This window comes from Saccopteryx bilineata, chromosome 2 (genome assembly GCF_036850765.1).
Source record: "Saccopteryx bilineata isolate mSacBil1 chromosome 2, mSacBil1_pri_phased_curated, whole genome shotgun sequence".
Lineage (NCBI taxonomy): Eukaryota > Metazoa > Chordata > Mammalia > Chiroptera > Emballonuridae > Saccopteryx > Saccopteryx bilineata.
In genome coordinates, this window is record NC_089491.1 from 97,775,183 (window position 1) to 97,800,158 (window position 24,976).

General features: G+C 52.1%; 1 protein-coding gene and 1 pseudogene across 1 annotated transcript; one reads left to right on the forward strand and one right to left on the reverse strand.

Moving 5' to 3' along the window:
- Positions 1-1,773: 1,773 nt before the first annotated feature.
- LOC136322277 (ribonuclease P protein subunit p38-like) lies at positions 1,774-2,606 on the reverse strand (annotated as a pseudogene).
- Positions 2,607-20,605: 17,999 nt separating this feature from the next.
- On the forward strand, positions 20,606-24,244 carry BARX1 (BARX homeobox 1). Its single transcript, XM_066254760.1, has 4 exons — positions 20,606-21,005; positions 22,706-22,997; positions 23,140-23,224; positions 23,599-24,244. Exons 1-4 carry the CDS (start codon positions 20,780-20,782, stop codon positions 23,761-23,763), a joined length of 768 nt encoding a protein of 255 aa, XP_066110857.1. The 5' UTR covers positions 20,606-20,779; the 3' UTR covers positions 23,764-24,244.
- Positions 24,245-24,976: the final 732 nt, after the last annotated feature.

The window sequence follows — 24,976 nt, forward strand, 5'->3', positions numbered from 1 at the left end:
GTGGATCCCGGTCGGGCGCATGCAGGAGTCTGTCTGACTGTCTCTCCCCGTTTCCAGCTTCAGAAGAATGCAGAAAAAAAAAAAGTTTAATTCTATCTTTTTATTTATTCATTTTAGAGAGGTGGAAGAGAGAGAAAGAGAGAGAAGGGGGCAGGACAGGTAGCATCAATTTCCACATATGCCTTGACCCAGCAAGCCCAGGGTTTCAACTGGCGACCTCAGCATTTCAGGTCGATGCTTTATCTGCTGCACCACCACAGGTCAGGCTGCTCTGGGATTTGATAGTGAAATTGCACAACAATTAGGGATAATAGTGTAGCACTAATGGAAGAATTATTAAGGTGTTCTCTAAGCATTGCTGATTTCCTCTTGCTATTATCCAAAGTAAATGACCAGAGAAGATAAAAACTTGGAAACTTGGTTGGTTGATCTTTTGTTTCTTTCAAGGGGGAAGACCTTTTTCCCCCTGAAATCTTTTAAGTTTCAGTCTGGGAGAAATCTTAGAGTTTATATATTTCTCTACTATTGAGTTTACCGGTAATTTATTTATTGAACAAATGTTCATTTTTGAGTGACTACTGTGACTCAGACACTGGGCTGGCCTCCGGGTTTTGAGCTGCAAATGGATCAAGGTGGTTCCTTGCCTTAGATGAAGCTTAAATTCTAGAAGTTAGAAATTTCAAGAGTGTAAAATATTCTGATGGTCAAGAGCAAGATGCTCCAGGAGTGTCTCAGGGAACTGACCTGGTCCAGGGAGGTGAGGGGCTCTAAGGAAATAATATTTAGGTGACAACTGAAGGTGAATGTGAGTTACCCAGGGAAGGAGAGAGGGAGAGTGGGAGGGATATCAGGCCAAATAAATACCCACATTCATGTAATCTAGTCCTTATAAATGAAAAAATCAAGGTTGAATTTCTAAAGGTAAAAAGGATACTGTAAGTGGGGAAGGCAAGAGTTGAGATTTCAGACTTGGACCAACCTCATTTATTTTACTGGGAATTGTGCCACCTTGTGGTAGCTAGTTATCAATACACACACTGTTTTTCTACTGGCTTTCTTGGAATCCTAGTATGTGTACTGTATTTCCCCATGTATATTAAGTTTGGGGCCCGAAATTTGAAAGGAAAATGTATTACATAAAGTTATTGAACTTAAGTTTTATTCATAATAAAATTCATACAACTCCTCATCACTGTCAAAATTCCCATCCATTAGCTTGTCCTTATCTGTGTCTGCTGATGAATCACTGTCTTCATATATTACCTCATCCTCAGTTCCATCTATGGCATTTGAAATGCCACACTTCTTAAATGACTTGACAATGATCTCAATCTTGATATTATCCCAGGATCTTTTCACCAGGTTACAAACTTCTCCTACAGTTGGTTTCTTCACTCTTTCTTCTGGTCTCAAAGTGTCTACAACAGTGAGCACAAAAACAAGCATGAAAAAGGGGGAAATGCAAGTAAAAAAAAAAAACTACAACCACTGTATAAGACACACCCAGTTTTTAGACACCAAAGTTTTTGAAAAAGGTTGCATCTTATATACATGGGGAAATATGGTATTTTTTGAGCTAGAAGAATCCCTTCTCTTTCTCTCTCTCTCTTTGTTTCTCTTTCTCTCTGTTTCTTTCTTTCTTCTATATAAAAGTAACTCAGTTTATTAGTTTCGAGGTTTTTTTTTTTTTTTTTTACAAGGTGTCATATTCCAATTGTGTAAAGTGACAAATTTATACAAGATTACATTGAAGTAGTGCTTTGTTTTCTTTTTTTAACTTTTGAGTAGTTTCTTTTTTTTATTAGGGTTTGGAATCAGTTTCTTTTTTTTAAGGAGTGGTAGCACTACCATCTTCTGACCTTCAATGAGCTTTCTCTTATGTTTAGAGAAGTCTTCAAAGGAAGAGTCCAAAATCTATTTGTCTTGACTTTCCAAAGATTCAGACTTCGAATTTTCCCTGAAGTTTTCAAGCTTGTCTTGAAACCATGGTATATTTAAACTGGGTGCTTTGGGGATTATAGTTTTTACCTCATTGACAAATTCAGTGGTGTTTTTTTGAACCCCAAGGCCAGGACACATTTTTAAGCCAATGACAGGCACAATTCTCCCACCGAGACGGGAACCTGACAAGCAGGAACCACTCTGCTTAAACTGAACTGAATCAGGTGTGAGGTGATGATCGTGGGCTTGACTGACTTACACTCTATAACTGAAAGCAGTTCGTTCCTTTCCAGAGCTCTGGTGTCTTCATTAACACCAATGGCAGGCTGCCCTGACATGGACAGACGTCTACCCTGGCATTTGTTGGTTATCTTCTGCTTTTTCCTTCTTCAGAGCCTCACTCATACCAGCATTTATGCTACAGTTGTCTCTGCCTTGTTTGTTTGTTTTTTAAAAAGGCGCTTTTTACTTCTCTTCTTATCCTCAGTCTTCTCAAGCCCAATAGATCTAAATGTGTCTTCAAGTGCCTATAAGATGAAGTACATGTCCTTTTTCTCCAGAGAACTCCAGCAGATAGCATATGGGTTGTTCAATGATGTCTTTACAGTTAAAGTTCCCCTTTTCCGAACAGAGCTCTGCCCTGGACCCTGAGGAGCTGCAGCCATTCTAAACTCAGTTCTGCGAGCTGGAGAGAAAGCGAGATATGCATTCACTCCTCCTGTCTTCAGAATAACAGAAAACCTAGGCTTGCTGCATCACACCGCTTGGAAGCTACAGAGCAAGGACTGATTTATACAATCCTTGAGTTTGGGAGGTGAGGTCTCAAGATCCCTGCTTTAAAAGGCAACTGTCATTGTGAAAGATACAGATAACCTGCCTCCCCCGGAAGGTCATGTTTTGAAAGATACCTGCCAAACAAAAATATACTTCTTTTTCTCTCCCCGCTCCCCCCTGTTATCTGGACAATCCTGGTTGCATTATTAAGTTGTCATAATACTATTTAAAAGCAAAATAATAATAATAACAGTGTCAGATCATTGCTAGACTAAGTATGGTGATCACATTGTAAGGTATATATATATGTCAACTCACTACTGTACACCTGAAACTAACATAATATTGTATACCAACCATAATAAATTTTAAAAATAAATTAATAAAATGAAATATAAGGACAGTACATTGAAGTTTTTGTTTGTTTTATTTAGCCTTATAGAACCCCAGTTCTGCCTCAAGAAAGTCATCTCACTTCTCTGTGGACTATTTTCTCATCAGGAAGTGGAAATGGTAAAGTCAGTATAGTATCACTGACTTAATCAAGTAGCTGTGAGAAAGCATGAGCCCAGTACATGGGCATCTAGCAAATGCTAATTCCTTTTGTAACATTTTTGTGGGCAAAAGTTCTATTTCATCACCTTACTGATCCTTAGTCCTATCACTGAGGGCCCCCTGGGACTCTACTCTTGGAGTCTAACCCCGATTGAGTTCAATCTTCTTCTTCTTTTTTTTTTTTTAGTGAATCAGAGAGACAGAGAGACAGAGACAGACAGGAAGGGAGAGAGATGAGAAGCATCAACTCAGTTGTGGCACCTTTGCTCACTGATTGCTTTCTCATATGTGCCTTGACCGGAGGGCTCCAGCCAAGGCAGTGACCCTTTGCTCAAGCCAGTGAACTTGAGCTTCAAGCCAGCGACCTTTGGGCTCAAGCCAGTGACCATGGAGTCATGTCTATGATCTCACACTCAAGACAGTGACCCCGTGCTCAAGCCGAATGAGCTAACACTCAAACCAGTCACCTTGGAGTTTCGAACCTGGGTCCTCAGTGTCTCAGGCCATCACTCTATTTACTGTGCCACCACCTGGTCAGGCAAGTTCAATTGTCTTATTGTACACATGAAAAAACCAAGATCCTCAAAGAAAGGAAATGACCCCACTTCTGCCCTTGACCTTAAGTTGTATGCTAATTTATTTGCAGTCATTATAAAGAGTGCAGTTAGTGAACATAAGGCCTGGTGCCTCCCAAATATGCTCACTATGGCCGGTGAGGAGTGGAGTGGGTAGTGGGGGAGAAGCACAGACTGTGCTGCAGAGGGAGGCGGGGCCAGATGACGCAGGGCCTCCCGGGCCATTTCAGCTGTTTGAGCTCTGTTTTAAGGGCATGAGGAACCAATAAAGAATGTTAAATTTGGGACATCTTGACAACTATGGTATATTTTTTTTAGTTTTCATCTATATGTTTGGCATAGTCAAATCACAAGGATAAAGTTAAAAAGTGTTACTGTGTAAGCGGATGGCAAGAAATTAAACTGTTTCTAATGAGGAAAGGGCCAAAAGCAGTGAGTGCACCAGGCAAGAGAGGCAGGATGTGGGCGGATTCCCTTGATTGCAGGTGTTGTTGTGACACTGGACGCACCACGGAGCGTTCTTAATTCTGGAAGAGTTTTCTTAGGATAAATCAGTATGGATCTGATAATTTTCAAACTGAACTGTGCCAGATGAAGATTTTATCTACTTAAAGAGCTTCTAAAATGTGTTCTTAATATTGTTTTCTCTGAACATATGTACCCTGATTTATCAATGTCACCCCATTAAAATAAATAAATAAATAAATAAATAAATAAATAAATAAAATGTATTCTTAATATTGGGGTTTTCTGTTTGGTTTTTCTTTTATTAAAAATCCTGAGGACGACCTGGAAATGCTGAGGTCGCCGGTTCAAAACCCTGGGCTTGCCCGGTCAAGGCACATATGGGAGTTGATGCTTCCAGCTCCCCCCCCTTCTCTCTCTGTCTCTCTCTCTCCTCTCTCTCCCTCTCTGTCTCTCTCTCTCCCTTTCTCTCTCCTCTCTAAAATGAATAAATAAAAAATTAAAAACAAAAAACAAAAAACAAAAAAAAAAAATCCTGAGGAACGAGGGGGGAGAGTTTGAATAGCACTAGACACAGAGTATCTTCCGTAGCAGCTATAAAGCAGCGATCCCGATATCACAAGTGTCTTCCCTTCATCTGCACCCCACGTCTCCCTCTTGTGTTCAGACACTACATTTAGTTGTCCATTAGCTGTGCTTGGCTTATCCCATGGGTACTCCAACTCAACATTCTTTTTTAAAATTTTTATTAATTTTAATGGGGTGACATTAATCAATCAGGGTACATAGGTTCAGAGAAAACATCTCCAGGTTATTTTGACATTTGATTATGTCGCATACCCATCACCCAAAGTCAAATTGACTTCCGTCACCTTCTATCTGGTTTTCTTTGTGCTCCTCCCCTCCCCCACCTCTTCCTTCCTCTCTCCCGCCACCCCCCCTCCCTCGTAACCACCACACTCTTGTCCATGTCACTGAGTCTAATTTTTGTGTCCCACCTATGTATGGAATCATATAGTTCTTAGTTTTTTCTGATTTACTCATTTCACTCAGTATAATGTTATCAAGGTCCATCCATGTTGTTGTAAATGATCCGATGCCATCATTTCTTATGGCTGAGTAGTATTCCATAGTGTATATGTGCCACATCTTCTTTATACAATCATCTATTGAAGGGCTTTTTGGTTGTTTCCATGTCTTGGCCACTGTGAACAATGCTGCAATGAACATGGGGCTGCATGTGTCTTTACGTACCAATGTTTTTGAGTTTGGGGGGTATATGCCCAGTAGAGGGATTGCTGGGTCATATGGTAGTTCTATTTTTTGAGGAACGACCATACTTTCTTCCATAATGATTGTACTACTTTACATTCCCACCAACAGTGGATGAGGGTTCCTTTTTCTCCACAGCCTTTCCAACACTTGTTATTACCTGTCTTGTTGATAATAGCTAATCTAACAGGTGTGAGGTGGTATCTCATTGTAGTTTTGATTTGCATTTCTTTAATAACTAAAGAAGATGAGCATCTTTTCATATATCTGTTGGCCATTTGTATTTCTTCCTGGGAGAAGTGTCTGTTCATGTCCTCTTCCCATTTTTTTTATTGGATTGTTTGCTTGTTTGTTGTTGAGTTTTATGAGTTCTTTGTATATTTTGGATATTAGGCCCTTATCTGAGCTGTTGTTTGAAAATATCATCTCCCATTTAGTTGGCTGTCTGTTTGTTTTGTGGTCAGTTTTTCTTGCTGTGCAAAAGCTTCTTAGTCTGATGTAGTTCCATTCATTTATCTTTGCCTTCACTTCCCTTGCCTTTGGAGTCAAATTCATAAAGTACTCTTTGTAACCAAGGTCCATGAGTTTAGTACCTATGTTTTCTTCTATGTAATTTATTGTTTCAGGTCTAATATTTAGGTCTTTGATTCATTTTGAATTAATTTTAGTACAAGGAGACAAACTATAGTCTCAACTCAACATTCTAAAACTGAATTCTTTCTCTTGCTCTAAACTGTTTCTCCTTCTAGCTGAGTGCGTGGAACCAACCATCTTCCATCCATCAGCCCAGTTCAAACACCAGGGGGCATCCTCCATCCTTCCTTTACCTCCCTGCTCACTGGCCATCCATCTGGTGGACTCCACCCCCTCAGAACCACATGGATTAATGTGCTCTTCTCCACATATGGTATGATGGCCTTAAATTGAGTCCTCTACTTGCTGGCCTGGGTGACTGCACCTGCCTCCTGCGTGATTGCTCAGCCTAGTCTGACCGCTTCCAGTCCTCCTCTGCACTGCCGTCCCAGGAACTTTCCACACTACCTCTCTGGTCATTCCACTCCCTCTTCAAAGGTCTTTCTTGTTTCCAACATCCTTCAAAAATCTAAACTCCTTAGGGTGATAGGCAAAGTGCTTCAGGACCTTGCCCTGCCTATGTTCTTAGCATTATGTCTCCCACCCACTTTTTCTTTTCTTTTTTAACTGAGGGGGAGGAGGGGGAGAGGGGCAGACAGACAGGGAGGGAAAGAGATGAGAAGCATCAACTCATAGTTGCAGCACCTTAGTTGTTCATTGACTGCTTTCTCATAGATGCAGTGACTCCTTGCTCAAACCAGCGACCACAGGGTCATGTCTATAATCCCACACTCAAGCCTGTGAACCCACACTCAGGCTGGTGAGCCTGCGCTCAAACAGACAAACTTGGCGTTTCAAACCTGGGTCCTCAGCATCCCAGGCTGATGCTCAGAGGTGGATTTAACGGCAGGCACACCGGGTGCGTGCCCTGGGTCCTGCCTTCTGAAGGGCCCCGCAAAAGCCCAACTTTACATTTTTTTCTAATGACACCAAGTTTGGTTTCATATGTGCAATTTTTACATTAATAGTACATAATGTTTAATTTATTAAAAAATATGGCTAACGTGTATTTTTATTTTCTCTGTCTCTCTCTTCTTTTTTAAGGGGCCCAATATTTTCTTCTGCGCCTGGGGCCTTAACCAACCTTAATCCGCCTCTGCCAACACTCTATCCACTGCGCTACCACCTGGTCAGGCTTCTTTTCTTTTCCCACTCACCTCCCTCAACCCTTAGCTCTAGGTACGTCATCTCTGAGCAGTGTTTCAGATAGAGCCAGCCCGCCCTCACCTTGGCCATGCTGGCTCTTGGCCCTATCAGGTCTGCCTGTTCCATGATCCAGTTCAGTTATTATATCTTCCAGGAAGACTTCTCCCTGCACTCCACCCTGAGGAATGTATCATTACAGCATGTTATGGTGTACCAAGTGCTTTTACACACAAAATCCCTTAGTTCTTGTCAGAGGCTGTACAGGTAGACTTGTACCCATTTTACAGACAAGGCTCGGGGAGCTGACTTGTTCAAGGTCACAGAGCTAGTGAGGAACAGAACTGGGACTGTACCCAGGTCTCCTAGTGCAGAGCTCTTTCTGCCATACCCTGCAACACAGAATCAGACGAGAGAGCAGAGAGCACGCCCCCCATGCTCTGACAGGCTGTCACCCAGAAGGCGGGGCCGTAGGAGGAACCTTCCTTCCTGCTGGCCCTGCACGGGCTCATTCTGCTCTGGCTGAAAGAAAACAGAAAATTTCTCTCCAGAAACAGATGTTAGAATCCTGATTGAGTCAGTGATGTGAAACGAATGCCTATGGGCTAATGAGGATGAGGAGGAACATCACATCTCTTCCCAGGAGTCCCTTGGCCACCTTGGTCCTGGCACACTGAAAACACTGCAGGGACTCTGAGGGAAGGGCTGGGTGGATTTCTGCCTCCTTGTACTTTGCTGCCACATTTATGGGGAAAAGAAGGAGGATTTAAGGTCTTCTTTGTGGGTGGGTATCCTTCTGTTGACTTTGCTTTGTCTTCTTACATTTATTGTATTTAGTTAATGAACAATTATATATTGTGTTTAATGATTCATCAGGCACTATTCTAAGTATCTTACAAACTACTCCATTTAGTTTGTAATCTCCTCATGGACAAGGCATGCCTCGCCCTTATGCTCCTCATTACAGAGCAGACACCAGGTATTATGGATTTGCTTTGATTGTAAAGAGGGCTGGGCCCCCACAGATCTTATAGCACCGGGTTTGAATCTTGACTGTGCCCTTACTAACTAACCTGACCTTGGCTATTTCTTTAATGCTTCCAAGCCTCAGTTTCCTTGTCAGAAAGATGGGAACAGTACTACCTAATGCCACAGGGCTTCCGCATGTACTAGCAGATGCTCATGCAAACAGCGACCACCAGCAAGGGTTTTCTGCACACTTAGAAGAATTTTTTAAATGATACCCTTGCTGGGTAGAAGAGTCTTGGTTGTAGTTTATTGCTTTTCATCACTTAATATTTTATGCCAATATCCTTTCTGGCCTGAAATGTTTCTGTTGAGAAATCAGCTGAAAGTCTTATGGAGCTCCCCTGTAGGGAACTGTCTTTCTCTCAGTGCTTTTAAGATTCTCTCTGTCTTTAATCTTTGCCATTTTAATTATGATGCATCTTGGTGTGGGGCCTCTTTGGGTTTATCTTGTTTGAAATTCTCTGTACTTCCTGGACTTGTGTTTCCTTTTCCTCCACCAGGTTAAGGACATTATCAGTCATTATTTCTTCAAATAGGTTTTCAATCCCTTGTTCTTTCTTTTCTCCTTCTGGTATCCTTATGATGCACATGTTGTTATGCTTGTTGACCCAGAGGTCCCTTAAACTATCCTCATTAAAATTTTTATTGGTTTTTTTTTTTTTTTTTTTTTTTTGCTGCTCTGATTGTATGTTTTCTGCTACCTTGTGTTCTAAATTTCTAATTTGGTCTACGGCCATACCACCCTGAACACGCCCGATCTTGTCTAAATTTCTAATTTGATCCTCTGCTACATCTAATCTGCTGTTGATTCCTTCCAGTGTATTCTTCATTTCGAATATTGTATTCTTCATTTCTGACTGGTTCATTTGTATAGGTTCTATGTTCTTTTTTATATTAACTATCTCTTCATTTAAGTTCTCACTGAGTTCATCCATTCTTCCCCTAAGTTCCTTGAGCATCCTTATAACCATTGTTTTGAGCTCTATATCTGGTAGATTGCTTGCCTCCATTACATTTATTCTTTTTTTTTTTTTTTTAGTGAGAGAGAGGTGGTGGGGGGACAGACAGGAACAGACAGACAGGCAGGAAAAGAGATGAGAAGCAACTCAGAGTTGCAGCACTTTAGTTGTTCATTGATTGCTTTCCATATGTGCCTTGACTGGAAAGCTCCAGCTGAGCCTGACCCAGTGCTCAAGCCAGCGACCTTGGGCTTTAAGCCCGTGACCATGGGGTCATGTCTATGATCCCACGCTCACGCTGGTGACCCCATGCTCAAGCTGGTGACCCCATGCTCAAGCTGGTGAACCCATGCTCAAGCCGGCGATCTTGGGGTTTCAAATCTGGGTCCTCAGCCTCCCAGGCTGACACTATCCATGGTACCATTGCCTGGTCAGGCTCATTTAGTTTTTTTCTGGGGATTTTTCCTGTTCTTTCATTTGAGGCAGGTTTCTTTGTCTCCCTATTCTATATGCCTCTCTGTATTTGTTTATTTGTATTAGGTAGATCTGCTATGCCTCCCAGTCTTGGTATGGTGGCCTTATGTAGTAAGGTGTCTTATGGGATTCAGTGGCACAGTCCTCCTGTTAAGCTGAGCTAGGTGCTCCAGGAATGTCCCTTGTGTGCGTTATGGGAAGCCTCCAGTTGTAGTTGAATCTTGATTGTTGTTGGCCAGTCCTGAGTGGGGTTGATCCTCAGGCTGGCTGACTATGAGGATCAACTTTAACTATAGTGTATGAACTGCTGTGTGGGGACTGACTCATGAAGCAGAATTTGCCCAGCAGGGTCTCGTGCCTGCTGAGATCTCCCTTTGGATGTGCTACTTATGGAGCTAATTGTGCCATGCTCTGATGTGGTTTGAATCCTGCCACTGGGTGTGTTGGTTCTGGGGCCTCTTGGGAGGAACTCCAGTGCTGTTAACATCAGGCACTGCCTGTGACCAGCCTGGGGCTACCTGTTTGGAGCTACAAAACTATCTACAGTTTGTGGCTGCCTCTGTTGGTCCTGGGTGTACCTGAGAGGGTCTAGAGGGACCAAGCTGTGCACCAAGGCTAGCTCCCACCAGGACTGGGGGCTGGGGTGTCAGCAAAAGGCCCAAGGCGCCCTGCGATCCTCTTCCTCCTGCTGCCTATTAGGTTCAGACACTGAAAGAGGCTCTGGCAGTAAGCCAGTTGTGTGAGGTAGATTGTCAGTGATTAACCAAGTAGGGGCAGATTGTGTTCACAAGACTGATACAGAATCAAACTTGGCACTGGTGCAAGAGCTGAGGTCACTCAGCAAAAGTCTCAGGGGACACCAAGGCCAGCCATAACTGTGGACCTTTGTGGTGGGGCAGACTCTCAGTGAGTTGTCAGGGTGAGGCCAGCAGAGTTATCAGGCCCAAGATTTGGCTGTGTGAAGAGAGGGTTTGCCACCAGAATGGTCAGGTGTGCTGGTCACGTGTGTAAGGGAAAAAATGGACCCTGTTCTAGAGCCACACAACTCAATCTCTCCCTGAGTCTGCTTGGACTTCCTTGAGAGCTTTCCTAGAGAGGTTTCACCAAGTGCCCAGGCTGACCACAGCCAGCTGACTCCTAGGAAGGGTGCAAGCTTGGCGGGGCGGGGCCAATGGAATTTGGGAGGGTGGGGCTAGTGCATCCCCCGGGCTGATGTAATATGGAGGGGAGTGCTTGACCTAGGAAAGATGATATCTGTGGGCAGTGTGGGAGAGGGACTCGGCACAGGGACCCTGGCCACTGCCCTTTCAGCTCTCTCCTTGGAACCACACAACCTAGTCTGATCGCACACAACTGCAGTCTCCTTCCAGCTGCCCACCCGCTGTCAGAGCCCAGGGTGAGTGGCCATGAATGAGATGTTTTGTGTTGGCCCTTTAAGAGGGTACCTAGGTTTCTAGTAGACTCCTGTCTCTCCCTGGCTGACAGAATTCCCATTGATTTTCACAGCCAGGTTATATGGGGCTGTGGCCTCTGAGCCCAGGATGGCTTGCCTGACTCCCAGCATTGTAAAATTTCAAGAACCACCCCCATATTGCCCTCTCCTATGCAGCATACCTCATACCTCACACCTGCCCAGGTCAGCTCCCGGGAGGGGCAGCCTCAGAAACCGCCAGCCTTGGAAACCCCCGGCCTCCCGTGCCCATCACAGTGCTCGAGGCTGGCAATGGCTCTCTGGCTGTCGCCTGGCAGGGCTGAGCCGGGTGCTCTGCTCTGGGTCTCACAGAGTGGCAGGCAGGGCAGTTGGCTGGGCTGTGGTCCTATCTGGAGGCCCAGTGGAAGATGGGCCTGCTTGGAAGGTCACTTGTGCTGTCAGTAGAATCTGTTTCCTCGCTCCCAGCTCCCAGAGGCTACCCTGGGTTCTGGCTGGGAGCCTGCGGAGATCTGCTCTGACATCAGTGAGGGCCTCAATCCCTCTATAAGGGGTCATCTAGTCAGGTCAGGTCCAGGATAATCTCCCTTTCTGTCTATTCAAAACCAACCTATTAGGGACCTTAATTACCATTAGCAATTTTTTTTTTTTTTGCCACCTAAGGTAACACCATCAGGGTAGTGACAGTCTATCACCCTGATAGGTCAGCCCGCATTTCACGGGGCTGGGGATGATATGGACACATACAGCAGGGGGCAATCTCAGAATTCGGCCTGCCACACTTCCCTCACTCAAAATCCCAGAGATGAATTTTGCTCTGATCTATAATAGACCCATAAAGCAGCAAGACACCAGCTTTCTAAATTAAGGTAGATTGTGAACATGAAGTATACACATAGGATGTTTTCCTCCCTTGTCTCAACATGTAGTTTATCGTCAGGTAAAGGGGCATGCAGAATGTCCTAGAACTTAATGGTAACAATCTCTTTAATCCCATTTGGTTCTTTGGGAACAGAAGGAAACAGATAATTGGCAGGACTGCTAGACACAGTTGTGTGTGTTGTTATCCCCAGGAAGTGCCGTTGATAGCACGTTCGATGATAACCCAACTAGTTATGTGGTTATAACAGAGGTGCCCAGACCCTTCCCAGGGTCCCTGATTGCTGTCTCTGGGCATCAGGAGGGTCTACAATTATAACTCCCCAGCTGAGAGCAAGCTGCTGTCAGTACCATCGAATGCAAAACCATTTGGGAACAATCTTGCTTCTGGGATACGCCTTCCAGCCTCAAAGTGGTTGGCCATCCAGACTTCCTAGAACAGGGGTTGGGAACCTATGGCTTGTGAGCCAGATGCGGCTCTTTTGATGGCTGCATCTGGCTCGTAGACAAATCTTTAATAAAAAAAATAATAATGTTAAAAATATAAAACATTTTCATATATTACAATCCATTCATTTCCTACCGCTCATGTTCACGGTTGTGGGTGACTGGAGCCAATCACAGCTGTCCTCCAGGACAATATCAAATTTTTATTGGATAATGTATAACATACATGGGTCATTGTATGGCTCTCACGGAATTACATTTTAAAATATGTAGCGTTCATGGCTCTCTCTTAGCCAAAATGTTCCCCGACCCCTGTCCTAGAAGGTCTTTGACCCCTTCTCTGAGCTCAGTGATCCAGAGGGCTTCCCAACCCTGCCAAATGGTGCTCCTCTGCCTCCTTGTGCCTACTTTCCATATCAGGATGGACACCTATTCACCCTACTTTCCCCTGCCTTCCCTGACTCCTCCTTGGCTTCTCAGAGTGGCTTGTCCTTCCTAAAGCCACCACTTTTCGTCACCCTTTATCCTCGAAACCCATCTGCTCTTCTAGACAGCTGGGATGGGCCTGGGTTGGGACCAGCATGGCGGCCAGCCCATGGAAGAGGCTGTGTACCCTGGCTGCCCTGCCTTTCTGGCGGGGATGCCCTGCCTGCTGTGTGTGCTCTGATGGGAACGGGTCCACTTCCCAGGGCTCTCCCTGGTCAGTGGTCAGCGAGGTGTGTCTGCACTCACGGTTGCCTCGGCTGCTCTTCTCTGCCCAGCCCAGGTGTGGGGAGCAGGAGCGACAACCTGGGAAAGTGAGAGATGGGGAGCCATGTTTGGACACAGTTAAGTGTGGCTGGCTTGTGAACACTGACTGGAACTGACCTTTGGCCACTGGAGCTGAACCGGTCTGGACCTCAGGGCTGGAGAGAGAAGAGAGAGAATAAGGGAGGGCCCCAAAAGGCCACTGTGGTGCTATAGAGGGAGTGCTGCCTCAAACCCTGGCTCTGCCACTTGGACAAGTTAGGTAGCCCTTCTGCCCTTTTTTCCTTGCTTGTAAATTGAGGGTCAAGTGTCCTCTTCCTAGACCTGAGAAGAAATGAAATGTAAGGGGAAGATGCAACGCAGCCATTATAGGCTGAGGAGTGCACATGGAGCCTATAACTGGACTGAGAGACTCCCCTTCTTAGCAGAAAGAGCCAGGAGACTTCCCCATGGACCTTGGGGGAAAGCTGGGAGGCGTGGAGCTGTTATGTCTCCGCAGACCAGCCGTGGCAAACACTAAAAGTATCCAAACAGTTAACTGCCGACATGCATGGCCAGCTCACTATTTGCGCATTATCCTCCAGAAGCCACGAGCCCAACGTGTCTGCATCAGCCATCCATCCACCTGCCCGTCCCACAGCTTTCTTGTCAGTGGTAGGCACATCTGTCTGTATCACTCACTGAGACAGATGAAATGCTTTCTTTTCTTTATATCTTTGCATCTTGCAGGTGTCCTGTCAAAAAGAGGAGAGAAAGTCCTGGGCGGGTTTTCCTTTTTCAAGAGTAAAAAACGGTCCTAGAGAGCCTGGTTAGGACTCAATATTACCAGCAGAGGGCGCAAGAGCCTTTTAGGAATGCAGATAGGGTGAGGGAATCCAATAAGCAAGATTTCCTGGAAACTCTTTAGGCAAGTAACACATTTATAATAGCTATTTTTCTGTCATATTCTTTCCCTTTGCTTATTCCTTGCAAGATTTGTCACTTGGCAGCTGCAAAGCCCTGTAGAGTCTCAGGGCTTGGGAAACTCCCAGAAAATCAAGGCCACGACCCCTCGCTCATCCACATTTCACCAGCTGGAGAGGATTTAGATGAGATTGAGAGGAGATGGGAAGGACTATCCCAGAGGCAATACACACATCCATGGTGGCCTCGACCTTCCTGGGCTGCTGGTCAAGTCGCTGGGCTATCAGCAGCCATCAGAGTCTATTAGAGCTGTAGTTAAAGGGAATGAGCATCTTGTCATCTGGGGTGCGCAAGGAGCTGGAAAGTGAGGTGAGCAATCTACTCCAAAGACTATTGTGGGATTAAATGAGATGACGACTGTTAAGCAGCCAGCCCTGTGTCTAGGTATATTAGTACCAGGAAGATATAAAATTGTTGAGAACTCAGACAAGGAAACAGGAAACGTACCAGATGATTCATGTTTCTAAGGTCCTAATACCATGGAGAAAACGTTTTTAGATAAGGCAACACTTCTGATATATAAGTGCATACATACATTTATGCAATAAAAAAAAAGAAAGAAAATCTAGACCAAGAATTGGTGAAGTCTGGCCCATTGTGTGTTTTTGTCTGGTTTTTACATTTTTAAGTGATCGAAATAAATAAAAAATAAGAACAATATTTCATGATGTGAAAATTACATGAAATTCAAGTTGTACTGTGTATAACTGAAGTTCGGTGGAAACAGCCACACTCATCATTCACATATTACCTACGGCCGCTTTCACGCGAACAGCGGAGTTCTGCAACAGAACTGCACGGCTGGCGGAGCCTGAAATATTTGCCGAACTGGCCGTTTACAGGAAAAGTTTTGTGATCCTCCTTTATCTAGTCTGTTAAGATTGACAGGAGGATTCATCCAGTCCACACTCTGTTGTTTTTTTCACATGGAGAAACTGAGGCTTGGTCAGAGAATGGGCTTGCTCACGGCCAGTAGCAAGGAAGAATCTGAAGCCAAAGGTCCTGGGCTCATTTTGGGGTCCCGTGTGTGCCCTGCATGACATTTGGGCACTTGTGAGCAGAGCCTCTGAGCTTGTTCTGGCACCAAGAAGCAAGTACAAGAGGGTGCAGAAAGCACAGGTGTGATGGGCGAAGGGGTTAGGAGAGCCAAGTGACTCTGGATGGGAACTGGGCTCCTGGCTCGTTCCTCTTGCTCAGACTAGCAGGAGGGAAGGGGGCTGGCCTGAAACCCAGGAACCAGAGGCTGGTCTTGGCCTGGCTTCTAAAGGGTAGGATGGCTGTGGCCTCTGTTTCCTGTAGGCCATCCCCCTGCCCCAACCCCAATCTCAGACAGAGAAGGAACTTCTGTGTCAGGGAGTACACAGTGTGAGTCTCTGCTTGAACAGGCAATGTCATCTGGTCTCCCACCTGCTTCTGGAAGACATCCTGGAGGAGGTGTAGTGCCCCCCTCCCCCTTCATCTGGCTGGGAAACTGGGCTAGGACGCCTTCCTTAGCTGGGGCCTGGCCCCCAAGGCTGCCCTCCTGGTTGGGAGGAAACTCTGGTCCAAATAAACAGATCACAGAACCCTCCAGGAGATCTGCACCTGGCACCTTGGGCAGGCTAGGTGTGGGGTGGTGAGACGGTGAGTGCTATCAGGGGATGGACTGTGGTTTGGTGGCCCTCTGACAAAGAAACTGGGAAAGGAGAGGGAGCAGCAGTAGGGAACGAGAGTGAGCGCAACAGAGAGATGCAGGCAAGTTAATAAAAGAAAAATAAAAAGGACTAACTGGACGGAGGGAGAGAAAAGGAAGGGGAAAACAAAGAAGTAAGGAAAAGAAAAAAGAAAGGAAAAGCTAGTCTAGACGTTTTCACGCGCGTCTGGCCTTCCGGGCTGCGCAGACCCGGTCCCGGGTCAGGGGGCTCTCCTCTGCGTCTCGAGGCTCCTCGCTGGGGCAGCTCCGCGTCCTCAGGAGCAGCGACCGCTGGCGAGCTGGCGAGCTGGCACCTGCCGGGATGAAGTCGCTAACACGACCTTCGCTCTCCCCAGAAGGCCGGAAAGCTCCGAGTCAGACCTCGGCGCCCTGGCCTTGGCACCCAAGGCGCCGCCGCCCAGCGCTCACCACTCGGGCCGCTCACGTTCTAGAAGGGTCCCCGCGCGCCGCAGGGAGGAGCCCGCACCCAGGCGCAGGCACCTCGACTTCTCGCCCCGGGCGTGGGTTCCAGGACTCAGTTCCAGCGTCGCAGCGAGAGCCGCGGGCCCGCCGAGGTGCGGGCGGGAAGTGGAGTCGGGACCCGCCCTGGGGGAGGCCGGGGGCGGGCGCTGCGCTGTCCCGCGGAATCGCCCTGCGTCCCCGGGGCTCGAAGAACCAGTGTTCTGTGCGTCACATCAGTTACTGCCTGCCTATGGATCTTTTTAAAACGCAGGTTTCTAAATAAGACCACACATTAAAAAAAATAGTTACAAAACAAAGTCACCAATTCCAAAGAAACAAAAGTGTCCATTGCTTGAAGAGGGTGCGTGTCTCAAAAAGACTCCGTCCCCAACCACGACTCGAGCCCCGAGCTCACGGGCCTTTGAAAAGATTCAAAACGAAAAGTCCACACTTGACTCGAAACTCTCCTCCAGGAAGGCGTCGCCAGGACCCGCTTTTCCAGAGAGAAGGTCACCGTGCGGCCCAGGGCGGCTGCGCCCGGCGACCGCGAGGCCGGGCGGCTTTATCACCCCGAGGACCCCGGTTTTGAAGGCAGGACCTGGGCAGCCGGTCCCCGGGCCGGGCGCCGAGCAGGAGCGGCCCGCGGGCCGGCCCCAGGGCCACTGTCGCCGCCGCCGCCCGGCCCGGGCTGGAGGCGATCAGAACCGAAGGCTCACGGAAAAAAAGGGGGAGGAGGACCAGCTTCGTCTCAGGCGCCGCCGCCGCCGCGGGGACAGGACGGCAGGACCGCGGGTCCCGTCCGGGCTCGGTTCCCGGTCCATCCACCGGGGAGGAGGGTCCCCGCGGGCGGCCTCGGGGCGCGGGCAACCGGAGGGGAGCCCTTCGATCCCGAAGAAACCGCCCTGCATTCTCGCCCCGCCTGAGCTTTGCCGAATCAAACACAAACCCGCGGCCGCTGGGAATGGAGACCCGGGAAACGGCGGGGGTCGGGCGGGGCCGGAGGGAGCAGGACCGCGGGCGGTGCAGGAGCGCCCAGACCTGCCCGCCCTGCCCAGCCCGTCCGCCCCTCCCGCATCCCCTCGGCACAGGGCGCACCCCGCCCCGTCGGCCTCAGAACCCCCGGGGGGCGCCGGAGGGGGAGGCTGCGCGGGAGGAGGGGGTCTCGACCCTGCGCCCCGGGACGGAGGGGTTCGCTCAGGGAGGGAGGTCCCCCGCCCCCGTGTCACCGCCTCCTCGCGGCTCTGGGTGCGAGAAGCCGAGAAGCGGCGGGCAGGGAGCCCCCGCTGCTGGAAGCCCCTCGCGACCGGCCGCTGGAGACGGCGGCTGGCCCCGGGCGCTGAGGTCACCTTTTCCGCAGCTCCCGCCGCAGCGGACGGTTTCCGGGATTTTCACGGGGTGGCGGGAGGTCCGGAGGGTCCAAGCGGCGGGCAGGGTGACTTCGCCTCTGGGTGGGTCTGCGGGGCGGGGACCGCGTGGGGGCCTGGAGGCCGCCCTGCTCAGGGGCTGCCCTGCTCTGGCCCTCTAATCCCGGCGGAGCAGAGCCCACTCTCTGGGAAAACCCTTCGCCGGCGCCAACGCGGCATTTCCCGGGACAAAAAAGGCAGTTTGTGAGCATTTTTTTTTTTTCGCCTGAAAGGGGTTTATCTGCGAGTGGGTCTGCTTCTAGATGGTACTAGAGGCCTACCCTCGCAGGATGGGTAGTACCAGGGGTGCCACGGTGGACGCGGGCTCTCTCTGCCCTTGGGGCTTGCAAGGCCCGCCGGGCATTCCCCCAGAGGACCCTGGGGCCTCGTTCCCAGAGGGGGTCCTCTGCGCAGGACTCTCCCAGGTTCTGGCCTCTCCTGGCCTCCAGGGAAAAGCCCTGACCCGGGCTGGGGCGGGGGGCTCTCTACTGCCTCTGCGCCTGTTAAAGGAGGTGGGGGCTGGCCTGCACTAGTCTGGCTTTCCCAAATCTAGAGCCCAGGGGCCCAACAGGAGGTGAAGGGATGGAGGGGTGGCTGGGCCTCACCCTCCAATGAAGTCACTATATTCAGGCTAATCTCTTAAGAAGATGTGGAAGCAAGATGAGGAGACAGCAGGTGGTCGACTGGGGTTGGGAAGGTGAGAGAAAATGAGCTCCAAACTGAATTCAGGGGGAGCAAGAGCAAACCAACCCGGCTCACTGTGGTCCTTGGGCCAGTGCCTTCTCCCTGCTGGGCCTCAGCTTCCCCACCTGAGAAAGTAGGTGGTTGTAGTTGGTGACAGCCCAGCACCCATTTAGGGAGGGGTCCATTGTGCCCACATGTGTGGAGAGGTCACAGCTGGGTTGCCCAGGGTTCCAGGAGATGCTGACTTTTCTGTTTGCCTGGTGGCTTCTCTCCACTTCTCTCGCTGGGAGGGAGGCCTGCCCTGTATGGAATATCATCAGTCTTAGGGGTCCCCACCAATTCCCGTCTGAAGAGTCCTGTGACATTCAGGTACAACACCTGGAGCCCACCTTTCTGTTTGGATGATGGCTGTGATGTTCAGGGAGGGGCAGTCCCAGCAGATGTCTCTTCACAACTGGGGGTAGAGGCAGCTGGGCTCTTAGGGTCCTCCTAGTCTTGTTGGAGCTTCTGGTAAGACATTCTTTGTCCCTATGGGCAAAGAATCTTGGCCATCTCCTAATCCACTCAAAGTCTGGGGCAGGTGCCAACGCCTGGGGCGAGTCTCAAGGCCTTACCACCAGCAGCTGGAGCTATAGAAACTGCATCACCTTGAAGCAGAACAGAGCCATGGGTATGGTTGGCTCTATTTCTCAAAGTGACCACTGAGGCCGTACGCCTAACTCACAAAGGAAGAAGTGTCCCAGGAACCCAGGTGGGGGACTCCTGAGAGGTGGCAGTCATCTTCCCTGGGGACACCAATCCCTATCCACCTTCGCCTGACGCTTCTTGCTATGATGCATGGACCTGTCTCCAACAGCCTCCGTGGGGCCAGCAGGTGCAGGGCTCTCACTTAGTGCTAGCAGCCTGGCTGGAGCCAAATGTCAGCCTCTCCTTGGTACACGTCAGGGCACTGAGACCCGGAAAGGCGCAGTGGTCTGACCTGGAGTGGCCGGGGCAGAGAGTGAAGCTTGGGTTTGGTACTGTTTCTCCCACCGCTAAGGCGGGAAATTTATTATATTCCTGCAATGAGGAGAAGGAGCTAGAGAAGGCTGGGCCTCCCTCCATTACATCGGGGACCGTAAGGCTCAGAGATAAGAGACCTCACTCTTGTCCTCAGGCTCCCAGGGCGTCCTCTGTTCCTTACCCAGCTCCACCCAGTAACGGTTTTTCTGAGGCTCCGAAGCTGGGAAAAAAGCCGAGTGCAGCCTTTCCTTCTCCTCTCATCCATCCTTTCCTCTCTTTCTACGGGGATTCAACCTACCCCAAAGTTCCCTGCGGTTACCAAGGAAGCTGTGTCCACGAACCACTTGGCAATATAAGCAGACTGCAGCTGGAGAGAGTTTTACTCTCAGAGTAGCTCGGGGCGAAAATGAGGCCGTGCCTGGTAAACTGAGGTGGGAGTGCACAGGTACAGCTTCTGCTCGATGAGTTGCACCCCTGCACACTGCGGCATCCCTGCCGCGAGCTCTGCGCCCCGGCCAGGAGGCTGCGCACGGTCATCCCTTTCCCAGTCGAGCCGCTTGGCTTTGCCTCTCCTCCAACCGACCTCTCACGGGCTCCTGAACCCCTGCCCAGGCCGCTCCCCTTCCTCGCTGACCTCTCTTACTGTCCCCTCTTTCTGCCCTTCTTACCTCTGTGCCCTGTTGACTCCTGCGCCTCTGTTGGTCTCTCTTCGCACGGCTCGACGTCCCCGACACCCTCACGTCTCTGTCTCGCATCTTGGGTGGCCCTTGCTGCCTTACTTTGGCCCCTCTCTCACCTCTCTCGATCCCTTTGCTCTCTTCTCTGGGGGTCTCCTCTCGCAATCTTTTCGGCTCTGGGCTTCCTGGGCGTGCGCTCCGCTGGGTCTCCCTCGGTCTGCGTCTCCGCCGGCCCGTTTGGAGGCCCCCTCCCTCCCGCCTTCTTCCCTTCTCTGGCCCTCCCTCGGGCTCAGCCTGGGGTGGGGTGAGGCGGGGGGCGGCGGGCGACGCTGGGCGGGGCAGCCGGGCTGGGCGGGGCGGTGACGCGGAGCCGGCTATGCTAGAGGTGCGGCGGCGCGGGGCGGGGGCACAGTCCCGGGTCCGACCGGCCGAGCCCCGCGCGCCCCGCCCGCGCCCTGCGCCCCGCCCGGCCGGCCGGCGGGGGAGGGGGGCATGTGCCCGCGCCCGCGCGCCGCCGGGAGCTGCGGGCCGGCCTAGAGCCCCACGCGGGCCCTGCGCCGGAGCCACCGCTGCTGCTGAGCTGCGGGCGCCGCGATGCAGCGGCCCGGTGAGCCGGGCGCTGTGCGCTTCGGGCCGCCCGAGGGCTGCATGGACCACAGGCCTCACCGCTACCGCAGCTTCATGATCGAGGAGATTCTCACCGAGCCCCCGGGGCCCAAGGGCGCCGCACCCGCCGCCGCCGCCGCCGCCGCCGCGGGCGAGCTGCTCAAGTTCGGTGTGCAGGCGCTGCTGGCCGCGCGGCCTTTCCACAGCCACCTGGGTACGTGCGGAGCCCGGGGCGGCGGCGCTGGGAGGGAGGGCGAGCCGCGCCGTCGCGAGGACGCGGCTCTGGGCGCTGGGCGCCGGGGCCCCGGGCGGTTCCCCCAGCGCCCCGGCTGGGAGGCGGAGGGGCCGGCACCGGGCCGTGCAGGAACCAGGCCTCGTGCCCGCGGGCTGGGCCGGCGGGGTGGGTGTTCGCCCTCCTCTTCACTGCCTCCCTGCGGCCTCCGGCCGGGGAACCGAGCCCGTGTTCCCACCGCGGGCGCAGGTCAGGACTGCTAACCTCCGATTGCGGGTTAAAGCGACCTGAGGCCGCGAGCTCCCGGGCCTTTGCCGCAAAGGACTGTCCGAGACTGCCCTGGGCGGGGAAGCCGGACCCTGAGGAAGAGGCCCGAGTTTCCGAGTGCGGTGCGGGGCTGATGCAGGCTCAAGTCGGCCCGAAGCCTCCTGCAGCCCGTGGTCTCAGGCGGGCGACACACTGGCCTCTGCTGGAGCGCCAGCGCCCCTTGGCCTCGCCTGGGGACAGGAGGCCCGCCTTGAGCCGCTTCTGACGGGCCCTTCCGCTTCCAGGCCCGCCGCGCCGTGGACCTTGAGCTGCCCAACGGGCCTTTACTGCCGCTCCGGGTTCCCTTCCTTCCTTGGCGGGGCCTGCCTTGCCCGCCAGTGCCCTCTCCACGGCACCCCTGGTTCTTCTGGCCTTTCCCCAGGTCTCTGCACCCTACCTTCGTCTCTCTTGGCGCGTCTCGGAGGGGTGGGCCTGCCTTCCTTTTCCTACCTTTTCCCTAAGTATCCTTCCCACTGGCCCCCTCCTCACACTTACCCGAACTTTGACCAGCTCTCGCTCACTGCATGGGACAGCACCTGCCCGCGTAGAGGTGCCTGTGGTGAAGGGAGGCCTCCACGTCCTAGCGAGACCCCAGCCCTGACTGCCGTCCTCCTGGGCTCCGCTGGCCCTCCAGAGAGGGCTCCACCTTCTCATGGGGCAGCAGGGCCAGTTTGTTCGTTTTAAGTCTGACTTTGCTGCAGCATCCCTGCTAGGTCTTGCCTCCGGCTGTACTAAGGTTAATAATTCGTTTGAAGCGGGAAAAAAAATAATTTACGACTAATGGAAATGGAAATAGTTTCACACGATAGAGTCTAAACAGAGAAAAAAGGAATAACAATTTTTGGATTTATGGGGTGCTTTGAATTTTCAGGAAGGGCTCAAACCTACCCCCGCTGCAGACCGCCGCCGGGCAATGGCTGTTCTGCACACACAGAGGAGTAGAGCTACTCGTTCCATCGATGTTCTTTCCCCAACATAGCAATGCCGCTTTGATTGGGCAAACGATCATCTTATCTCGCTACCTTTTCTTCTTGGCCTCCCTGTTCCGTGAAACACACTCTGTGCACCTCGGAGCTTTGTACTTGTTCATTGAGAACCCCGAAATCTTAACGGCGTCGTAGGCCTGAGGAAGGCCAGGGTAGAGCCCAGGGTGGAGGCGTGTGGGAGGTCCCCATTCCCAGACTGGAGGACACTGGCGTCGGACTGGGTAACCTTAGGCATTGCTTAAGTCGCACGCGCCAGGCAGAGGGTTTTATACTGTGTGGCACTGGTCAGGCGCTAGCCCATGGCGGCGCTGGCGGCCGCGGATGCCGGAGGCATCTTCCCGAGGAAACGCAGAGCCTGAGTTCACCCTGCTCCTCGTTCTCTTCCCGCAGCCGTGTTGAAGGCCGAGCAGGCGGCGGTGTTTAAGTTCCCGCTGGCGCCGTTGGGCTGCTCCGGGCTGGGCTCGGCGCTGCTGGCCGCGGGGCCTGGGCTGCCCAGCGTGGCGGGCGCGCCGCACCTGCCTCTGGAGCTGCAGCTGCGCGGGAAGCTGGAGGCCCCGGGCACTGGGGAGCCAGGCACCAAGGCCAAGAAGGGGCGTCGTAGTCGCACCGTGTTCACCGAGCTGCAGCTGATGGGCCTAGAGAAACGCTTCGAGAAGCAGAAGTACCTCTCCACACCGGACAGGTAGTGCTGAGCCAGGCCTAGCTCAGCAGGCGCGCGCGCGCGCGCGTGTGTGTGTGTCTGTGTGTGTGTGTGTCTGTGTGTGTGTGTGTCTGTGTGAGAGGGGACAGCTCACCCTGCTGAGGGTGCACCCCGCTCTTTCCAGAATAGATCTTGCTGAGTCCCTGGGCCTGAGCCAGTTGCAGGTGAAGACTTGGTACCAGAATCGGAGGATGAAGTGGAAGAAAATAGTGAGTGTGGGGTGGCTTCTGTGCCCTCGGTTGCCGCCAGGCCCCTGGGCTCTTCTTCAAGAGCTGTTCTCCCCCCCCCCCCCCCACCATGGCCTCCGTGCCTGGTACCCAAATGGATCCTCTCTGCTCTTTCTGTCCCTCTGGGTGCCCTTGCCCAGCCCACATTTCTTCATGCCCTGCTGCACCCTCTGGCTTTCTGGCAGCCTCGAACCCCTAGCCCAGTCTCTGGTCTCTTTTTCCCCACCACGCTCAAATGACCTCCATATCCCCGGGGCTAGGCATGGCCTCAGATGGCCTGTTGGGCCCTTCAGGCCCTCCCGAGCACAGGGCGTGGGGTGCCCAGTACCAGCTCACCGGTGCCGGGTCCCGCGCAGGTGCTGCAGGGCGGCGGCCTGGAGTCCCCCACCAAACCCAAGGGGCGGCCCAAGAAGAACTCCATCCCCACCAGCGAGCAGCTCACCGAGCAGGAACGCGCCAAGGAGGCAGAGAAGCCGGTGGAGGCGCCGGGCGAGGCCAGCGACAAGGGCCACGAGGACTGAGCGAGCAGTCCGGGGACCCCCGCGCCACTGCGGCCCCCTCAGCCCGCCAGAAGCCCGAGAGCTGGCCCTTCCGCCTCCACGCTGTTTATTTTCTAAACCTTTTATTATTACCTTGAATGCGGACAGTTAGGGACTAAACAAGAAAGGACACAAACCTCGAAACCAAACCCGGGCCCCGGCGCGCCCGGCCCTAGCCTGGAGACTCACTCACCCCGGCGGTAGAAAGTCGCCTCTGGCCAGAGCTCCCCGCGCCGAGAGCTTTACGCGCATTCACGCCCCGCTCCTTCCCGCACCCCACCGCCTCGGGCGGCCCTTGGGCCCGGACGCCTCAGGCACACACAGCTTCTCCGAGTTGGGGACCCTGTGGCGGCGCAGGCCACCCCTGGTCAGAGGCTGCAAATGGACGGCGGCTCAGCCCTGCGGCCGCGTCCCTGATGTCGCTGGGGCCCCTACCCCTCTCGTGCGAAGACGGTGATTTTTTTCCCAATAAAATATTTTATGACACAGAGGAGCTAAAAGAAGGGTCTCTGAATCAGCGCGTGGGAGAGGGGAGAGAGATAAGCGGGACCTTTGCAGTGGCTTCTGAAATATCGTTTCTCGGGGCCACGTGGAAGCGATCCCGGACCAGCGCCCCTGGGCCCGCGCTCCGCACGGTGGTGGCTCCGCTGCAGAACCCTTGGAGTCGCTTCCGCTCTGGGCGGCAGGACTAGTCAGAACCGCCCAGGCCAGGGCTGGGGCACAGCAGCGGGCTATCCAGGGGTCAAAGGAGCGGAGCCCCAGGCCGCAGGGTCCACTCAGGAAGTGGCCGGGGACTGGTAGCTGCTGCCGGCTGTTGATCCGGCCTCCTGGGACTTGGCGGACCGGCTGGGACGGTCCTGCCAGCCCTCCCTGAGGCCCACGGAGGCTGAGAGTTTGAGGTCCACACGGAGGCCGCCACCAGCGACAGCTCCAGACCAGAGGCTCCTGCCTCCTGGTCTCACTGTTCCCCGAGGCAGACACCAGGCGGCGGAGCCTAGCGGGCGAGCCTCCGGGCGGTGAGAGCGCCTCCCTGGGGCTGAGGACTTCGAGCTGCCGGAGCTCGCACAGGGAGCCCTTTCCAGTGGCACCGCTCCCGTTGCCTTCTCTCGGGTCTAAGCCGGGGCTGGGGGCTCGCGTGTGGGTTCCGGTCCTTGCTCTCCCTACTGGGACAACGGCCACAGTATGGGACTGGGAG

Bases quoted from the DNA above. Each gene is read 5' to 3' on its own strand.
- BARX1 (XM_066254760.1), top strand. From the start codon at position 20,780: ATGCAGCGGCCCGGTGAGCCGGGCGCTGTGCGCTTCGGGCCGCCCGAG. The intron at 21,006-22,705 runs GTACGTGCGGAG...CTCTTCCCGCAG, and splicing joins GCCTTTCCACAGCCACCTGG to CCGTGTTGAAGGCCGAGCAG. The intron at 23,225-23,598 runs GTGAGTGTGGGG...GGTCCCGCGCAG, and splicing joins GGATGAAGTGGAAGAAAATA to GTGCTGCAGGGCGGCGGCCT.